The following is an 18,831-nucleotide window of genomic DNA, read 5'->3' as shown; positions in this document are numbered from 1 at the left end:
ATATAAGAGATTTTGTTTATTCGTGTAAACAAATTAAGTTAATATTTTCAATATTATTACAAATTATGGAACAACAAAACATATGTAAGAGACAAGAGAAAGTGATATGAAGAATTTGTATAGAAACTGGAAGAATGCCAAGGTCAAGCCTCTCTCTCAGATGGCCAATAAAGGTGGGATGTGATACAAAGCTATAGGTAAATGTATAATGTAATCTGTACACATCAGTCATTTCAAACCCTTAGATTATATATTTGAGGCCAGTAAATTTGCCAAAGAGATGTTAAGTAAAGAAATAAAGAGAGAGATATCTATGGATCAAGTATAAATTGTATTATTTATGTCACGAGAGAGCCATATTTATTTTTGCAAATTGGAGGTGGAAAGATGGAGTGAAAAAGATTTTGAGTGATCAGGGCCTGAACATGCAGGAGGGTGAAAGGCGTGCAAGGAATAGAGTGAATTGGAATGATGTTGTATACCGGGGTCGACGTGCTGTCAATGGATTGAACCAGGGCATGTGAAGCATCTGAGGTAAATCAACATGAAGCGTCTGGGGTAAACCATGGAAAGTTGTGTGGGGCCTGGATGTGGAAAGGGAGCTGTGGTTTCGGTGCATTATTACATGACAGCTAGAGACTGAGTGTGAACGAATGGGGCCTTTGGTGTCTTTTCCTAGTGCTACCTCGCACACATGAGGGGGGAGGGGGTTGTTATTCCATGTGTGGCGAGGTGGCAATGGGAACAAATAAAGGCAGACAGTATGAATTATGTACATGTGTATATATGTATATGTCTGTGTGTGTATATGTATGTGTACATTGAGATGTATAGGTATGTATATTTGCGTGTGTGGACGTGTATGTATATACATGTGTATGTGGGCGGGTTGAGCCATTCTTTCGTCTGTTTCCTTGCGCTACCTCGCTAACGTGGGAGACAGCGACAAAGCAAAATAAATAATAAATAAAAATTTATTTTTATTGAATTTTATCTGTGTTTGAAGTGGTTTGGGCACATGGAGAGGATGAGTGAGGAAAGATTGACTAGGAGGATGTGTGTGTCGGAGGTGGAGGGAACAAGGAGAAGAGGGAGACCAAATTGGAGGTGGAAAGATGGAGTGAAAAAGATTTTGTGTGATCGGGGCCTGAGCATGCAGGAGGGTGAAAGGAGGGCAAGGAACAGAGTGAATTGGAGCGATGTGGTATACCGGGGTTGACGTGCTGTCAGTGGATTGAAGCAGGGCATGTAAAGCGTCTGGGGTAAACCATGGAAAGCTGTGTAGGTATGTATATTTGCGTGTGTGGACGTATGTATATACATGTGTATGGGGGGGGGTTGGGCCATTTCTTTCGTCTGTTTCCTTGCGCTACCTCGCAAACGCGGGAGACAGCGACAAAGTATAATAAAAAATAATATATCTGTGTTTGGTATTTAACAAACCTGAGAAGAAGGGAAAAGTAGGTATATCATTACAGCCGACAGCTGTCAGGAGATGTTAGCCAGATGGTAAGGGAATCTGTGTCTAGCCCAAATCTCTCTGTTAACAGAAGCTGTTATTTCAGAGTTATCTGTTTTAATGGGCCTATGGGCTGATTATACACCCTTCAAAGTAAGGGGTGGAGGCAGAACATAACATAGTGATGAAGTGAGAAGCAGATGGAGTGAGTATTTTGAAGGTTCGTTAAATGTCTTTGATGTTAGTGTGGCAGATGTAGGGTGTTTTGGTTGGCATGATGTGCAAAGTGAAAGGTTCAGGGAGAATGGGGTTAAAAGAGAAGAGGTGGTGAAAGCCTTACTCTGGCAAGGTTGCAGGTTTGGATGGTATTGCAGTTGAATCTATTACGAAAGAAGGTTATTGTGTTGTTGATTGGTAGGTAAAGATATTCAATGTATGTGGGGATCATGGTGAAGTGCCTGTGGATTGGTGGGCTGAAGGCATGTATAATGCCATTATACAAAGGCAAAGGAGATAAAGGTGAATATTCAAACTAGAGAGGCATACGTTTGCTAAGTAATACTGGAGAGATAAAGGTGAATATTCAAACTAGAGAGGCATAAGTTTGCTAAGTAATACCGGAAAGCTGTATGGGAGGGTACTGAATGAGAGGGTAAAGGCATGTACAGAGCATTAGATTGGGTACGAACAGTGTGGTTTCAGAAGTGGTAGAGGATGTGTGGATAAGGTGTCTGCTTTGAAGAATGTGTGTAAGAAATACTTAGAAAAACAGATAGGTCTGTATGTAGCATTTACGGATCTGGAGAAGGCGTATGATAGGGTTGATAGAGATGCTTTGTGGAAGGCCTTACAAGTATATGGAGTGGGAGGTGAGCTGCTACAAGCATTGAAAAGTTTTTACCAAGGATGACAGGCAGGCATATGAGTAGGAAGAGAGGAGAGTGATTGGTTCCCAGTGAAGGTCAGTCTGTGGCAGGGGTGTGTAATGCCATGGTTCTTAAATTTGTTTATGGATGGGATGGTTAGGGAGTTAAATGCAAGAGTTTTGGAGAGAGGGGCGAGTATGCAGTCTGTTGGGGATGAAAGGTCCCGGCAGTGAGTCAGTTATTGTTCACTGATGATACAGCACTGGTGGCTGATTCGAGAGAGAAACTGCAAAAGTTGGTGACTGATTTTGGAAAACCGTGTAAAAGGAGAAAGTTGAGGGTAAATGTGAATAAGAGCAAGGTTATTAGGTTCAGTAGTGTTGAGGGACAAGGTAGTTGAGATGTAAGTTTGAATGGAGAAAAAGTGGAGTAAGTGAAGTGTTTTAGATATGTGGGAGAGGCCTTAGCAGCAAATGAGACCATGGATGCGGAATTGAGTCACAGGGTGGGGGATGGGGTGAAGGTCTTGGGAGAGATGAAGAATATGTGGAAAGAGAAAACATTATCTGAGAGCAAAAATGGGTGTGTGAAGGAACAGTGGTTCCACAAATATTACATGGGCATGAGGCATGGGCTATAGATGGGGTTTGTACAGAAGAAGGCAGATGTGTTGGAAATGAGACGTTTGAGGACAGTAAGTGGTGTGAGGTGGTTTCACTAAGTAATGAAAAGGTAAGAGAGATATGTGGTAATAAAAAAAAATGTGTGGAAAGAGAGAACATTATCTCGGTGAGCAAAAATGAGTGTGTGAAGGAATAGTGGTTCCAACAATATTATAAGGGTGTGAGGCATGGGCTATAGATGGGGATGTACAGAGGAGGGCAGATGTGTTGGAAATGAGATGTTTGTGGACAATAAGTGGTGTGAGGTGGTTTCAATAAGTAATAAAAGGGTAGGAGAGATTATTATTATTATTATGCTTTGTCACTGTCTCACGCGTTAGTGAGGTAGCACAAGGAAACAGACGAAAGAATGGCCCAACCCACCCACATACACATGTATATACATCCACGTCCACACACGCAAATATACACACCTATACATCTCAATGTACACATATATATACACACACAGACATATACATATATACACACGTACATAATTCATACTGTCTGCCTTTATTTATTCCCATCGCCATCCCGCCACACATGGATTAACAACCCCCTTCCCCCTCATGTGTGTGAGGTAGTGTTAGGAAAAGACAACAAAGGCCCCATTCGTTCACACTCAGTCTCTAGCTGTCAGGTAATAATGCACCAACACCACAGCTCCCTTTCCACATCCAGGCCCCACAAAACTTTCCATGGTTTACTCCAGATGCTTCACATGCCATGGTTCAATCCATTGACAGCACGTCGACCCCGGTATACCACATCGTTCCAATTCACTCTATTCCTTGCACGCCTTTCACCCTCCTGCATGTCCAGGCTCTGATCACTCAAAATCTTTTTCACTCCATCTTTCCACCTCCAATTTGGTCTCCCACTTCTCCTTGTTCCCTCCACCTCCGACACATATATCCTCTTGGTCAATCTTTCCTCACTCATTCTCTCCATGTGCCCAAACCATTTCAAAACACACTCTTCTGCTCTCTCAACCACACTATTTTTATTTCCACACATCTCTCTTACCCTTACATTACTTACTCGATCAAACCACCTCACACCACATATTGTCCTCAAACATCTCATTTCCAGCACATCCACCCTCCTGTGCAAAACTCTATCCATAGCCCACGCCTCGCAACCATACAACATTGTTGGAACCACTAGTCCTTCAAAAACATACCCATTTTTGCTTTCCAAGATAATGTTCTCGACTTCCACACATTCTTCAAGGCTCCCAGAATTTTCGCCCCCTCCCCCACTCTATGATTCACTTCCGCTTCCATGGTTCTATCCGCTGCCAGATCCACTCCCAGATATCTAAAACACTTTACTTCTTCCAGTTTTTCTCCATTCAAACTTACCTCCCAATTGACTTGACCCTCAACCCTACTGTACCTAATAACCTTGCTCTTATTCACATTTACTCTTAACTTTCTTCTTTCACACACTTTACCAAACTCAGTCACCAGCTTCTGCAGTTTCTCACATGAATCAGCCATCAGCATTGTATCATCAGCGAACAACAACTGACTCACTTCCCAAGCTCTCTCATCCACAACAGACTGCATATGTGGTAATAAAAATAAAGAGTATAGGTGAGAAAGCAGAAGAGGGTGTACCGAGATCGTTTGGACACATGGAGAGAATGAGTGAGGAAAGGTTCACAAAGAGGGTATATTTATGTCAGAGATGGAGGGAATACAGAGAAGCAGGAGACCAAATTGGAGGTGGAAGGATGGAGTGAAAAAGATTTTGAGTGATCGGGCCTCAACATACAGGAGGGTGAATAAGTGGCTTGGAATGATGTGGTATACTAGGGTCAACGTGCTGTCAATGGACCGAACCAGGGTATGTGAAGCGTCTGGGGTAAACCATGGAAAGGTATGTGGGGCCTGGATGTGGATAGGGAGCTGTGGTTTCAATGCATTACACATGATAGATAGAGACCAAGCACGAATGAATGTGGCCTTTTTTGTCGGTTTTCCTGGTGCTACCTCGCCGAAGCATGGGGTAGCGATGCTGTTTCCTGTGGGACAAGGTGTCGCCAGGAATGGATGAGGGCAAGCAAGTATGAATATGGATGTGGATAGGGAGCTGTGGTTTTGGCGCATTACACGACAGCTAGAGACCAAGTGTGAATGAAACAACCAATTTTTCAATAAAGAACAAAAAAGTTAAGAACTCTAATTACAACAAAATAAATGGGGTGAGAACCCACATATTAAGTGTACTGAGCACATCTCAGCAGACTGTCTTTAATGCCCTATGCTGAAAGAGCAATCAAAAATTTTTCATCACTCAAACAATTGATAGTGCTCTAAGCATATTCTTACATGATTTTTCTTTATTGTAAAATGAATATCTTTCACACAGTATAAAAAGACAATACTGATCAAACCTAATAGTCCCTGAATTTTTTTGCAGGAAAGGGCCTAACTTTGAATGTGAAAGTGTTAAGTCTTCAAACATCTATAACAGAAAGTCCAAACTGTGGAGGGGAAAAATACCAATACTAACCTGGGAAGAAGTGTCCATCTTGAGTAACTCTCGAAGGGCAACTGTGGCATATGAAGAAGATGGCAAAGTCATTTCCAGAACCAAAGCTTTGTAGGGACCCTCTGTTGGAGAAGAGAAAATTTTCTGGGATAATTATTATCCAAACTGTAACAATCTGCCATGAGCAAAGATAGCTAAGGCTTGGCGAGGAAATACTGAATCTGATAACAATATTTTCTCTCTATAAGTACAAAAGCTCTAAAATACCCCATCAAATCTTCTACTTCCTTCCTTAGACCCCTTCTTCCACCTACATGCTTTTCTTCTCTGTCAGTATCTTCTATCTACTTAAAATTCCTGCTTTCATTCTCAATGTTTTATATCTTTTCTCATAAAACTTCTTAAATAACCTCATACCTCTTAATTCTTAACTTACTAGGTACACAACTTTGCCATCTATAGTGATGAGGACTGATAGTCTCTCAGAACCAAATAAAGACAAATGCCTTGCTCCTACTTAAAGAAGCTTAGATTTTTCTAAATCCCTTATCAAGTTCACCACAGGGATTTCTAACCCATAACTCCACTAACCGAGTCTTTATTCAGTATATGCTTCGCTTACTCCAAAATCCCAGGATGAATAAATGGATGGCAAGAGAATTTTTAAAGGTAAACAAGTTGCTGAAGCTCTTAAATCAAAAGAAAAAAATGTGAAGCACAATGTCTCTGGTATGTTAAAAGAAATGCACACTACTTAAATGGCCTTTTACCATCAGAATCACTAACTGAGTGCAGGTAACTTAAGAGTGATTTCTCAAGACGAGGACAATGAGAATTAAAAAGAGAACACAAAGAATCAATAAAATACATTCTACAGTAACACGAAAGAAGTGTTTCTCTGAATAAAGATGAAGTGCATAGGAAGTATGTGCACAAATAAGAAAATCAATGTAATTAGAATGATGTCTACTGAACTTAGGTAGGGTAAAGACAAACATGTGCAAGAAAGGGTACAACGAAGTAATAAAAGTATAATGATAGAATATGTAAAAGGAGTATAATTATGGTGGACTGTGCAGTCACATCCTAAGACAGTGGTGTTTGGAGAGGTTTTGCAAAAGCCACCCTCCAACACAGTGGCATAAGATACATAGTACATCTTGGGAGAAGAACTAAAGATAGAAACAAAATAACACTTTTTATTTTATTTCATTCATTATACTCACTTCATCTCCTTCTCACATCACCATTAGCCCCCTTCACAGATGTTCCCATTTGTTCCCTTGTCTTACGCACTTTAATCTACCTCCTTCCAAAACATCTTTTTATTCTCCCTAAAATTTAGTGATACTCTTTCACCCCAACTCTCATTTGCCCTCTTTTTCACCTCTCGCACCTTTCTCTTGACCTCCTGCCTCTTTCTTTTATACATCTCCCAGTCATTTGCATTATTTCCCTAAAAGAATCGTCCAAATGCCTCTCTCTTCTCTTTCACTAACAATCTTACTTCTTCATCACACCACTCACTACCCTTTCTAATCTGCCCACCTTCCATGCTTCTCATGCCACAAGCATCTTTTGTGCAAGCCATCACTGCTTCCATAAATACATCCCATTCCTCCCCCACTCCCTTTATGTCCTTTGTTCTCACCTTTTTCCATTCTATTAATATAAATATTAATCTAATTTTAATTTGCTTCAGTAAAAGATACCACTTGGTGCAAATGAAATTTAATGTTCTTATTGAAAAGTGTTACTTCTTTATTCTAGCTAATTCTAAGAAGTCCATGAAACATTTTTTTTCACAAAGAAGAAAAGTGGAGCTGAAGTGCGAAAGAGACAAAAGATGGAGGGAAAGGAAACCAAAAAATCAGCCAAGTTCTTAATGCCCTTCTTTGATATGCCTGGATCAAGTAGTTTGACAAGTTCCATGAAGACATCTGCACTTGCTACAAGTTTGTTGGAATCTGAAGGCGGATCAAGTACAAATGTGTCACACATTAAATAGGAAGTAAAGTCAGATAAAACTGAGTATGACAAGGTTAGGAATGAGGGTGCCAGAGAGAATGTTAATATGACAGGAAAGGAAGACAATGGTGTTGGTGATGATGTTGAATGTACTGACAAAAATTTATCTGACAAGACTGAACCTGAACACTGAAGACTGAACCTAGTGAAGTGGATGGTATTAAAGAGTCTCCAACTGCCATACCAGAAGGAATTAAACAACATGACACTGGACTTCTGAAGTTTGACAAGGATACTGGAAAAGCAATTCTGTCTGATGCATGAAGAACAGAATTATAAAGTTGGGTTCAAAGTATTTCCAGAACAGTGAGGGGCCTTTCCTACCAACAAACAACCGCTCAATGAACAAAACTTGGTTCAAGAGAAAATTGGGGAATGGTCATGGTGAGGAAGTGACTCGGTCAAGGCTGGTCTATTCCCCTTCTAAAAAGTCAGCATTTTGCATCTGTTGTCTTCTCTATTTTAGGTCAGACCATCAATCCTCACTGGAGCAAAAAAAATGGGTTCAACCAGTAGAAAGCACCTGAAAGGTTTAGTGTTCATGAAAATGCCAAGAATCACCGGAAGTGCTTCACCCAGTGGAAAGAAGTGGAAAGAAATGGAAAGAAATTTAGTTGAGAACAGAGTTATTAACATGGAACTTCAATTGCAGATTGAAAAGGAAAAGCAGAAGTGGCATGATATCTTGATATCTTGACAAGAATCCTTCACTGCATAAAATTCCTTGCAACTCAGAACTTAGCTTTGTGAAGACACAGAGAGTCACTTCAGCTACATGATGATCATGACACCATTGTGGGAAATTTTCTTGGCTTAGTGAAACTACTGGCCATTTTTGACCCTGTCATGAAAGAACACTTGATCTATGTGAAAGGTCATGCTGGACCCACATCTTATCTTTCACCAAGTGTCCAGAATGAATTCATCCACCTGATAGCATCCACTGTTCACCAGAGTTTACTGAGAAGCATTCATAGAGCCAAGTACTATGGTCTCTTGTTCAACTCGACTCCTGATCAAGCACACTGTGAGCAGATGTCAGTCGTAGCGAGGTACATGGAAGTTGCTTTTGAGAGGAAAGTAGTCTGTGTTAAATAGTCCTTCCTTAGTTTTATCCAGATAAGCCAGAAGGATGCTGAGAGCTTGGTTGAAGACATCTTGAAACAGCTAGAGAAAGATGAAATGGAGCTATGACAACGCTGCTGTGATGGCTGGGCACAGAAGTGGTGTACAACTAAGAATATGTGAAAACAAGCTTGGTAGGTGTACCTGCAGCTAAGCAGGATCCAATGATGGTCACGTTTTTTGGAACCATCTAAGCTCTCTATGTGTTTTTCTCTCGTTCAACACAGCGTTGGGAAAAACTCAAAAATACCAGGTGGAGTGCAAGGACAGAAGCAGTAAACCCCATCAACTTGTACCTTGAAGAGATACTGCAAGTCCTCCTGGATATGATAGACAATAAAAATGAGACCAGTGAAACAAGAAGTGAGGCAAGGCAGCTGTATAACGTATAACCGCATGCTGAGTTTTGATCTTCTGACTTTACTAGGATTTTGGTACAAAATACTCATTTGCACTGACTATGTTCAAAAGAGGCTACAGGTTCCTAGCATGAACTTCCATGAAGCTGCCCTGGATCTGAAAGCTCTTTGAGATCATTTCGATGATAAACGAGAAGTGTGGGTCAGTGAGACACTGGAATGTTGAAGAAGAAAAGTGTCAGAGACAAAAGAAACAGATGGCTGATGAGAACTCAAGAGATGCTGGGTTAACAGATGGAGGAAATTGAAAGAGTCATGAGGGTAACACTCGACCATCTTCACAGAGAAATGGATGAAAGGTTCACTTATTCGCATGACACAGATGCCAAGTTTGGGTTCCTTCTCAATGTCAAGGAACTGTGTTACAGTGTCGACAGCGATGACCTAAAGAAGAAATGTAAAAACATAATCTCCTTGGTGGAAATAATAAAAACAAAAAATATCATTGTCATATATTTGGACAGGAGTGCAATTTCAGTGCTTGCCATAGGTGCTATTTCCCCTAGATATGCCCCTGGTTGGTGCTTGTTCAGTCGTTCTTTATGAGTGTTAAGCACAGCTAACAGACTGGAGGTGATGGCCATAAGTTGACTCTCGGGCAACTGCATGAATGCTTTGCACTCTTAGCATAGTCTATTTAAACACACAGTAACTGCAGAATAATAACGATGAAACATTTGGAAAAAATTTTTCATATTAAGTGTCATGAAGAAGGCACTGTGTCTGTATGTCTAAATTATTTTACCGAAAGACATATGCTTATATACAGGGGACTTTTTAGGGTGGGTTTCTAGTAAGAGTGATTTTTCTACTAAGCAGAAATTCTAGGTCTTCAGGACTTAGAAAATGGATTATCCAGGATAACCCAAGGGAAAGAGTGGTCTGGAAGGCCAACATAAAAGCCTTGTGACTTTCCAAAGTAAAACCTAGATGACATTACATACCCCTGAAAATTCTAAGGCTGCCTTATCTTATAGGGGCTTGTTTGACTTACATAGAATATCTTCTAGGATACTGTTCACAGCACTCAAAACACAATCAAGTTTCCTGTGAATAGTGTTCAAGTAGAACCATCAGGCAGAAAGTGGTCTCTATTAGAAAAGCCTTTTTTTCTTTCCTTTTCTTTTTTCTTTTGAGAACTTAAGTTCCTTTCCATTCCAAGACAACTAATCTTTGCAAGACAAGTGCAGCTTCAACATATAAAGCCTCCAAGATAATGCATTAACATTTTATGCATGTGTTTACCTAATCATATATTGTGAGGAGGGAGTTTTACACTTGTGGAGTCCAATCTCTTGAATATTCTCAACAATCATACAACTTATACACCCATCTCTCCCTATATACGGGATCACTATATGCATTTCACTATTCTGCAAGGAACCTACTTCTACAAGTCCCTCTTTTTGTGGTCAAAACTGACTACTATTCAGGTACATATGGCAGAAAGTGTGCCAAAACTTCAGCGAGGGTAGACAGGTGGAATAAGTGAGGGTCCTGGGTTGAGTGAGCCAAGTTCCCATCAGCAAGTCAGTCTTGCAGTTAACGCTGTTGTATGTGGATCTGTGTTACTTGTGCAATGTGGATACATCTGCTAGTCCAACAATCCAGTGTTTGTGTTTGTTAATACAAATATAGCATCCAAACATCCAGTAACATTTTCTCCAACCCCAGAACCAGCAGAAATAAAGTCCCAAATTTCTTAAATGAGATTTGTGTTAATTCCTAATATACTAAATTGATGAAAATCTGATTAAAATACATTTGGGGCATTATATCTCATACTGCTGCACACATCCTATTTTTTCTATATGCTTACTGGTTTGTTATATGCGATTTCTCTTTGTGCAAGGTTTTTGCAGAACATAATCTCCACATAAAGCAAGGGTTTGGTGTATTTATGTATGCAGTCTCTATTAACCATGTCTTTAGTCATTCTATTCCATTCAACCACCACTTTTGTACTACAAAAGGACTTCTTTACACATTTGTAACAAGTTTCTTGCTTAATTTCATGTTACTCCCTCTGGTTACTCTTACCCTACGTCATTAACCTGTTTTAAAACATAAAGGTCGAGACCAAGCATCCTCATTCTTCTCTCTTTCAAGGTTGGCAAATTCAAAGCCTTTAGCCTTCCCCCTTAACTAAGCTGTCTTAGGTCTGGTACTTCCTCTGGACCTTCTCTATCAGCTCCTTGTGTGTCTTTAGGTGAGGTGACCAAACCTGAGAAGCATATTCTAGTTCTGCCCATATGTATGATCTGAAGAGCATCCTCCAAGTTCCTTGAAGATGAAGAATTACAAGAAGAAATGCTTCCAACAAGTACATAATCTAATTGATACTCTACCTTCTCCCTCGAAAACATGTAAAGGAAGCACAAAGGTCTAAACACAATGCAGCAGATATGCTTTCATTTTTCATGCAGGAACACTGGTAATTCTGCAATCTTTAAACATTTCAGCATAGAACATACAGGACATACTCTAAAAAGATCTCACAAAATTTATGCGAGCAAGAGAAAGAGAACTTCTTCAAAAGAAAGTTGCAGAATTTATTCCAAATAGTGAAACACAGATATATTCAGTGAGGAGAATGATAAAAGGAAGGTTCTGAACCAGCATATTGAAAAAAACAATATGCTGAGTGGCAATTTCTTGAAAGACCAACAAAGTAAGAGAAAGATGTATTGTAGAGACTATGTAGACAAAAGGTGGTCAAGGACCATGAAAAGATAAAATATTTATTCAATCCTGAGAAACTAAGGGTATCAGAGTGAATAATACATGTCTACTGGGGCCATTTTTAACAACAATACAATAAAGTATAAGAAGAGGATACTGCTGATATTTTTGAGACCTATAGACCATCTGAAGGAAAATAAAACGAATCCTTTGCAAGAAAAAGGAGACGAATTTTCAATTAATCTGGTTCAAGGAATGATCCCATGCCCAGCAAATTCAGAGATATATTTTGCAGTAAAAGGAGAATTAGGCATTAAATTCATGAAACTCTTGACAAGCCTAAAAGTTGCTTTCACAACAAGCTGAAGCTGCAGTAGTTGAAACAACCAACAAGCTGTCTGAGTAGAAAATGAAAACACCTCAATTATGATAATATGACATATGTGGTCACGTCCTCTGAAAAGGAGTGTCCAAGTGACTATATGCAAAAGCACTGTAGTGATGACATTTAATGAAATTGTAAACAACCAAATTTCTATAAATGGTAATGTAACTTATTTTGCCAACTGGTCTTATAAAGTGGGTGCAGGATCATTCAGTATGTAAGTTATCAATGGAAAGTACAAAGCACTACCCATGATGAATATTGTTTTAGATAATACGAATAACTTGCACTTTTGAAGCTAACCACAATACAGATTCCCTCTGCAGTCAGTAGCATGAAAGAAAAGAACTATCTGAGAAATGATTTTGTGATAAGTCTTACAGCATACAACTATCTATTCGATCTATCTATCTACATCTCTGATGCCTGTTCCCACCTGTAACTCCCTCAAGAGGTATTACTTTTTTTTCTTTCTGCTCCTGAGAGCTGGCTGCTTGCATGCCACACCACCAGCTAGATCACGCAATACAAGGCAACCTGCTGCATAACATGGGTGAGCCATTTTGATACCTCCTCGTCAAAGCTTTGGAACTCTCTACCTTCTCATGTCTTTCCCAGTAATCATGACCTGACACATTTCACAAGAGAGGATTTTCATTTTCTCCAAAATTTGTAAATACTTTCCCTTGTCTTTTCTTTTTCTATTTCATAATTCTCCCTATATTTCAATAAAGGCCCAGCCTTGATGTGGACTTCTGCCTGTGACTGGTCTTAGAAAAAAATAAAAATCTCCATAACTAGTGAACTCCAGTGCCACTTCTCACCTTTTAGTGCCTCAGCCTTAACAGGCCACGGGCAGAAGGAAACTCTAGCCATTGTTGCAGAGGCTCCTACATAATGTTTACACTGATTATTTCTAACTAAAGCTCCTACCTAATGTTCCTACCCTCTAATTCTATATGATGTTTCTACCTAATGCACCTGCTTAAAAGTTCCCAACTAATGCTTCAATCTATTGCTCCTAACATTTTGTCAAAAGGCTGGGCTAGCATAGTGCTTACCACAGGAAACTCAAGAGTTACAGAGAATGAGCTATGTGAGTGAAGAGTTGTCAAAAGTTATGTATGAAAAGAAGAGATAGTATGTTTGTGGAAAGAATGCCAATAGTCCATGTGTGGGTGAGGTAGAAAGAAAAGACAGTGACTCAAGTCAGAGGAGCGAGCCTGAAAACCATTAAAGTGCTGGTTCACTATAAAGCCATCACTAACCCTCCTGATACCCAGGCAAGTAGCCTTGGTAATATACCTCCCTGGTCTTTGGCTGCCTACCACCTACTACCTACCCACACACAACTTTAGCACTGAAAAGGAGGTTTCAGTGAAATATGCTCATATAAAACACCTGCCAACCTCCCTTGTAATGTTAATCTATGCCTCATTCAGTCAAGTTATTAAAAAGCACAGGTGAAAGTTTGAGAGAATCGCTGCATAAGATAAAATATATTCCAATTTTCTTGTAAATGCCACAACCAATGCCATTTGTGCTACAAAGCAAGCTCTTAACTGCATTTTAAGATTAGTAACCCACAACTATGATCACAAGCCCTAGAACAAAGACAATAAATCATATTGCATATTTTGCCTATGCAAAACCAATCAATCAGTCAGAAAGATAAGCATTTCACGCATTTGGCTCTCAATTGTGCTATCACTTTGTCATTAACATTATGAAGATGTTGCATCATTCCTGGATAAGTGTGAATATATACTCAACCATCTGGCAAGCATATCTCAATACATTTGAGATTCTGTACTTCCTGAAAGAGATGCTTCAGTGTTGGCGCCCTTCTCAGAATCCATCTTGTGGATCCATTTTTATTACTAACTACATCCAGCACATCCGCATGCTCAAAACTTATCCCAGGTTCCATACACAAGTATCAGGATTTGATGGAAACATCACCATGCCAGCTCTTGAACCAGGAGAACCTATCGATAAATTCATTACAGCAGATAGGTTTTAAGATTAAGTAAATGAAGATGAAGTGTGTGATCTATCTATCTACATCTCTGACACCTGTTCCAATTGGAACTCCATCAAAGGGGTGGCCATGGCAACGGAGTCTTCATAACTAAAGAACTCTAGTGCCACTTCTTAGCCTTTAGTGCCTCACCCTTAACAGGCCATTGGCAGAGAGCAAGTCTAGCACAGTGTTTGCACAGGCTCCTACCTAATGTTCTTAATGACTACTTCTATCTAATACTCCTACCTACTACTTCTGACTAATGTTTCTACTTAATGCCCCAGCCTAAATGTTCCTACCATCTGCTTCTATCTACTGCTCCTACCATTTTGCCAAAAGGCAGGGCTAGCACATAGTGCTCACCGCAGGAATATCTAGAGTTACGAAGAATGAGCAGCATGAGTTAAGCATTGTTTAGTGTTGCATATAACAGGGAGAGACTGAATGTTTGTGGACAGAATGCTAGTAGTCACCTATTAGTGAGGCAGAAAGAAGACAGCTACCTGGGTCAAAGGAGTGCAACTTGACAACCACTGAAGTGCTGGCTAACTAAGCAGATGCCATTCACACTTCTGATACCGAGGTGGGTAGTACTGGTAATATACCTCCCTGGTTGTTGGGTGCCTACCAACTGCTACCTAGTGTGTGATACTGTATGAAAGCTTGCTAACAATACAGGACAGAGGATCTACAGCAAATGAAAACCATGCTACCAACTTCAGCAACATGCCTCAGCTATGGCAGACAATGAAAAATTGACAAGACATCCATTCACATCCTTGATGCATGAGAAAATGAAGGCTTCACAATCTCGAACAGTCAAGAAAAACAGTAAAACAGCCTGGGCCAGCTTCATCTTAAGATATCATTCTAAAAGCATAAGGCCTGATACTAAAATTTTTCACAGGTTCCCACAAACAGTACAGGAAGCTTAAAAAGAGATGCAGTCTAATCTCAAAGCTAAAACCAAGAAGGAATTCCAAACAAGAGAAGCTTATGAAGAAGGACATGAGATCGAAGAAACTGTTAGCCTTGCTCTAGGTAGGTGAAAGAGCAATAGCTTGGAGAGCTTGAAGTTCATCTTTAAAGCAGATTAATAAATATATTGTATCACAGGCATAAAACAATGACAAACTTATAAGAATGTACCAAGTTTGTTGAGTATTCCTGGTAAATTATATGGGAGGGTATTGATTGAGAGGGTGAAGGCATGTACAGAGCATCAGATTGGGGATGAGCAGTGTGGTTTCAGAAGTGGTAGAGGATGTGTGGATCAGGTGTTTGCTTTCAAGAATGTATGTGAGAAATACTTAGAAAAACAAATGGATTTGTATGTAGCATTTATGGATCTGGAGAAGGCATATGATAGAGTTGATAGAGATGCTCTGTGGAAGGTTTTAAGAATATATGGTGTGGGAGGCAAGTTGTTAGACGTAGTGAAAAGTTTTTATCGAGGATGTAAGGCATGTGTACGTGTAGGAAGAGAGGAAAGTGATTGGTTCTCAGTGAATGTAGGTTTGCGGCAGTGGTGTGTGATGTCTCCGTGGTTGTTTAATTTGTTTATGGATGGGGTTGTTAGGGAGGTGAATGCAAGGGTTTTGGAAAGAGGGGCAAGTATGCAGTCTGGTGTGGATGAGAGAGCTTGGGAAGTGAGTCAGTTGTTGTTCACTGATGATACAGCGCTGGTGGCTGATTCATGTATGAAACTGCAGAAGCCGGTGACTGAGTTTGGTAAAGTGTGTGAAAGAAGAAAGTTAAGAGTAAATGTGAATAAGAGCAAGGTTATTAGGTACAGTAAGGTTGAGGGTCGTCAATTGGGAGGTAAGTTTGAAGGGAGAAAAACTGGAAGAAGTAAAGTGTTTTAGATATCTGGGAGTGGATCTGGCAGCGGATGGAACCATGGAAGCGGAAGTGAAGCATAGGGTGGGGGAGGGGGCGAAAATTCTGGGAGCCTTGAAGAATGTTTGGAAGTCGAGAACATTATCTCGGAAAGCAAAAATGGGTATGTTTGAAGGAATAGTGGTTCCAACAAAGTTGTATGGTTGCGAGGCGTGGGCTATGGATAGAGTTGTGCCCAGGAGGATGGATGTGCTGAAAATGAGATGTTTGAGGACAATATGTGGTGTGAGGTGGTTTGATCGAGTAAGTAATGTAAGGGTAAGAGAGATGTGTGGAAATAAAAAAAGAGTGTGGTTGAGAGAGCAGAAGAGGGTGTTTTGAAATGGTTTGGCCACATGGAGAGAATGAGTGAGGAAAGATTGACCAAGAGGATATATGTGTCAGAGGTGGAGGGAACGAGGAGAAGTGGGAGACCAAATTGGAGGTGGAAAGATGGAGTGAAAAAGATTTTGAGTGATCGGGGCCTGAACACGCAGGAGGGTGAAAGGCGTGCAAGGAATAGAGTGAATTGGAACAATGTGGTATACTGGGGTCGACGTGCTGTCAATGGATTGAACCAGGGCATGTGAAGCGTCTGGGGTAAACCATGGAAAGTTGTGTGTGGCCTGGATGTGGAAAGGGAGCTGTGGTTTCAGTGCATTATTACATGACAGTTAGAGACTGAGTGTAAACGAATGGGGCCTTTGGTGTCTTTTCCTAGCACTACCTCGCACACATGAGGGGGGAGGGGGCTGTTATCCCATGTGTGGCGAGGTGGCGATGGGAACAAATAAAGGCAGACAGTATGAATTATGTACATGTGTATATATATATATGTCTGTGTGTGTATATGTACGTGCACATTGAGATGTATAGGTATGTATATTTGCGTGTGTGGACGTGTATGTATATACATGTGTATGTGGGCGGGTTGGGCCATTCTTTCGTCTGTTTCCTTGCACTACCTCACTAACGCGGGAGACAGCGACAAAGCAAAATAAAAAATAAAAAATAAATAACCAAGAAGAGAGGTATTCCAGAAAAAACCTTTAATTACCTAGAAACAGTGACATTCCATTTGATGACAAATCACATGATACTTCCTTTCCAGTCATACGCCACAAATCTAAATCTATGTCGAAACAATGTTGTCAAAAATGCTAACTTAACAATTACCGATATAAACAAGGAATAGATTTCACAGGGTAACTCATGTGGCAGTTGTTGGTTGATTATATTCAACAAATCATCTTTACAAAATTCTGGTAAAATGACTGTAAGTTTGTTACTTTACTTTTCATGCAAGTACCTTAGATATTTCTTAAGTTAAACTAAACTGAATTGGCAAGAAAAATCATATCGTTACATTGCTAGTGATAAAAAAGTAAACAATTTAGGTTAAAAATATGATTTCTTATCATAAAATAACACAACCACTTTCTTTCTGTAGTATAATAAATCCAAACAAAAGAAGGGTGGGAGCAGTGTATTAAATACCCTCTCCTTGGATTTATCTATTTATATTTCTGATGCCCATTCCCTTTGGGAACTCCCTAAAGTGGGGTGACCACAGCAAAAAGTCTCATGAATTGTTAACTCCAGTGCTGCTTCTTAGCATTTTGTACTTCATCCCTAATATGCCACTGGCAGACACCAACTCCAACATAGTTTTCAGAGGTTCCTACCTAATGTTTCTACCAACTCCTTTACCACTACTGTGTCTACCAGTTCAACCTACTACTTCTACCTACTGCTCCCACCTAATGTTTCCACAATCTACTTCTACCCAATGTTTCTACCTAATACTCCTGCTCAAGTTTCCTACCTCTATCAATTGCTTCTATTACTTTGCCATAAGCCAAGAACAGAGAATAGGGCTCACTGCAGGAAAACCTAGACTTACAAACAATGAGTTATGTGAGTTGAGTCATGTGTGAAAAGTGTTGTGTGTGACAAGGAGAGATTGCATGGTTTTGGAGAGAATGACAGCAGTCCATATGTGGGTAAGCAGAAAGAAAAGTCAGTTACCTAGGTTGGAGGAGTGCAACTTGACAAGCACTAGAGCACTATGCTGGCTCATCTTCTTGTATTTCAATTTCTATAAGACAAAACAGAAGATGGTGCCAAGTAAGGAATGCTCATCCTCCTTGAAAGCTTAGGCTAGGTGTCTGAGTGTGTATGGATATAACCAAGAGGAAAAGATTGGAGAAACAGGTTTAAGAAAGGGAACCTGAATGTTCTGGCTCTAAATGAAACAAAGTAAAGTCAGTGGTTAGTGTGAGGGAGGGAGCCAAGAAAGGGGTAGCACTCACTAATGATGATGCAAGAGTTGTGGGAATATTTAAAAAGAGTGTAAGGAAGTGAGTTACAGGCCAATTTGGATAGAAATGAAAGTGGATTATGAGAGATGATGATTATATGTGCTTACACGCCTGGCCATGAGAAGAACTATAAAGAGGCGAGTGTTTTAGAAGCAGCTGAGTGACTATGCCACTAATTTTGGTGCAAGAGACTGGGGTAACAGTGATGAATGATATAAATGCAAAAATGAGTAAGGTGGCATTTGAGGGTATATTGGAGGACTTCTGGTATTCAGTAAAGTGAGCAAAAATGGCAAACAGCTTTTGGAATAGTGATCTAAAAAAGGACTGGTGACTGGGAATACATTGTTTAAATAGAATGTACATAAGTATACGTGGGTAAGTAAGAAAGATGGTGTGTGGGCATTATTGGATTACATACTAATTAATTGGCGTGCAAGTGAGAAACTACTGGATGTGAATGCGCTAAGAGGAGCATCTG

The 18,831-nt window shown here is 40.1% G+C and overlaps 1 protein-coding gene across 5 annotated transcripts in view; it reads right to left on the bottom strand.

Annotated features, from left to right (window-relative positions):
* LOC139756702 (uncharacterized) overlaps positions 1 to 18,831 on the bottom strand; it is a 294,843-nt gene that overhangs the window by 73,877 nt on the left and 202,135 nt on the right. For all 5 annotated transcript variants that reach the window (XM_071676596.1, XM_071676758.1, XM_071676671.1 and 2 more), the window contains exon 15: positions 5,511 to 5,611. In XM_071676596.1, the coding sequence (XP_071532697.1) occupies positions 5,511 to 5,611 (101 nt within the window). The remainder of the gene's footprint in view (positions 1 to 5,510; positions 5,612 to 18,831) is intronic.

The sequence above is a fragment of the Panulirus ornatus genome, chromosome 1, assembly GCF_036320965.1.
Source record: "Panulirus ornatus isolate Po-2019 chromosome 1, ASM3632096v1, whole genome shotgun sequence".
NCBI classification, from domain to species: domain Eukaryota; kingdom Metazoa; phylum Arthropoda; class Malacostraca; order Decapoda; family Palinuridae; genus Panulirus; species Panulirus ornatus.
The sequence above is the reverse complement of the archived record's forward strand: the minus strand, read 5'-3'. Positions and strand labels throughout refer to the sequence as shown.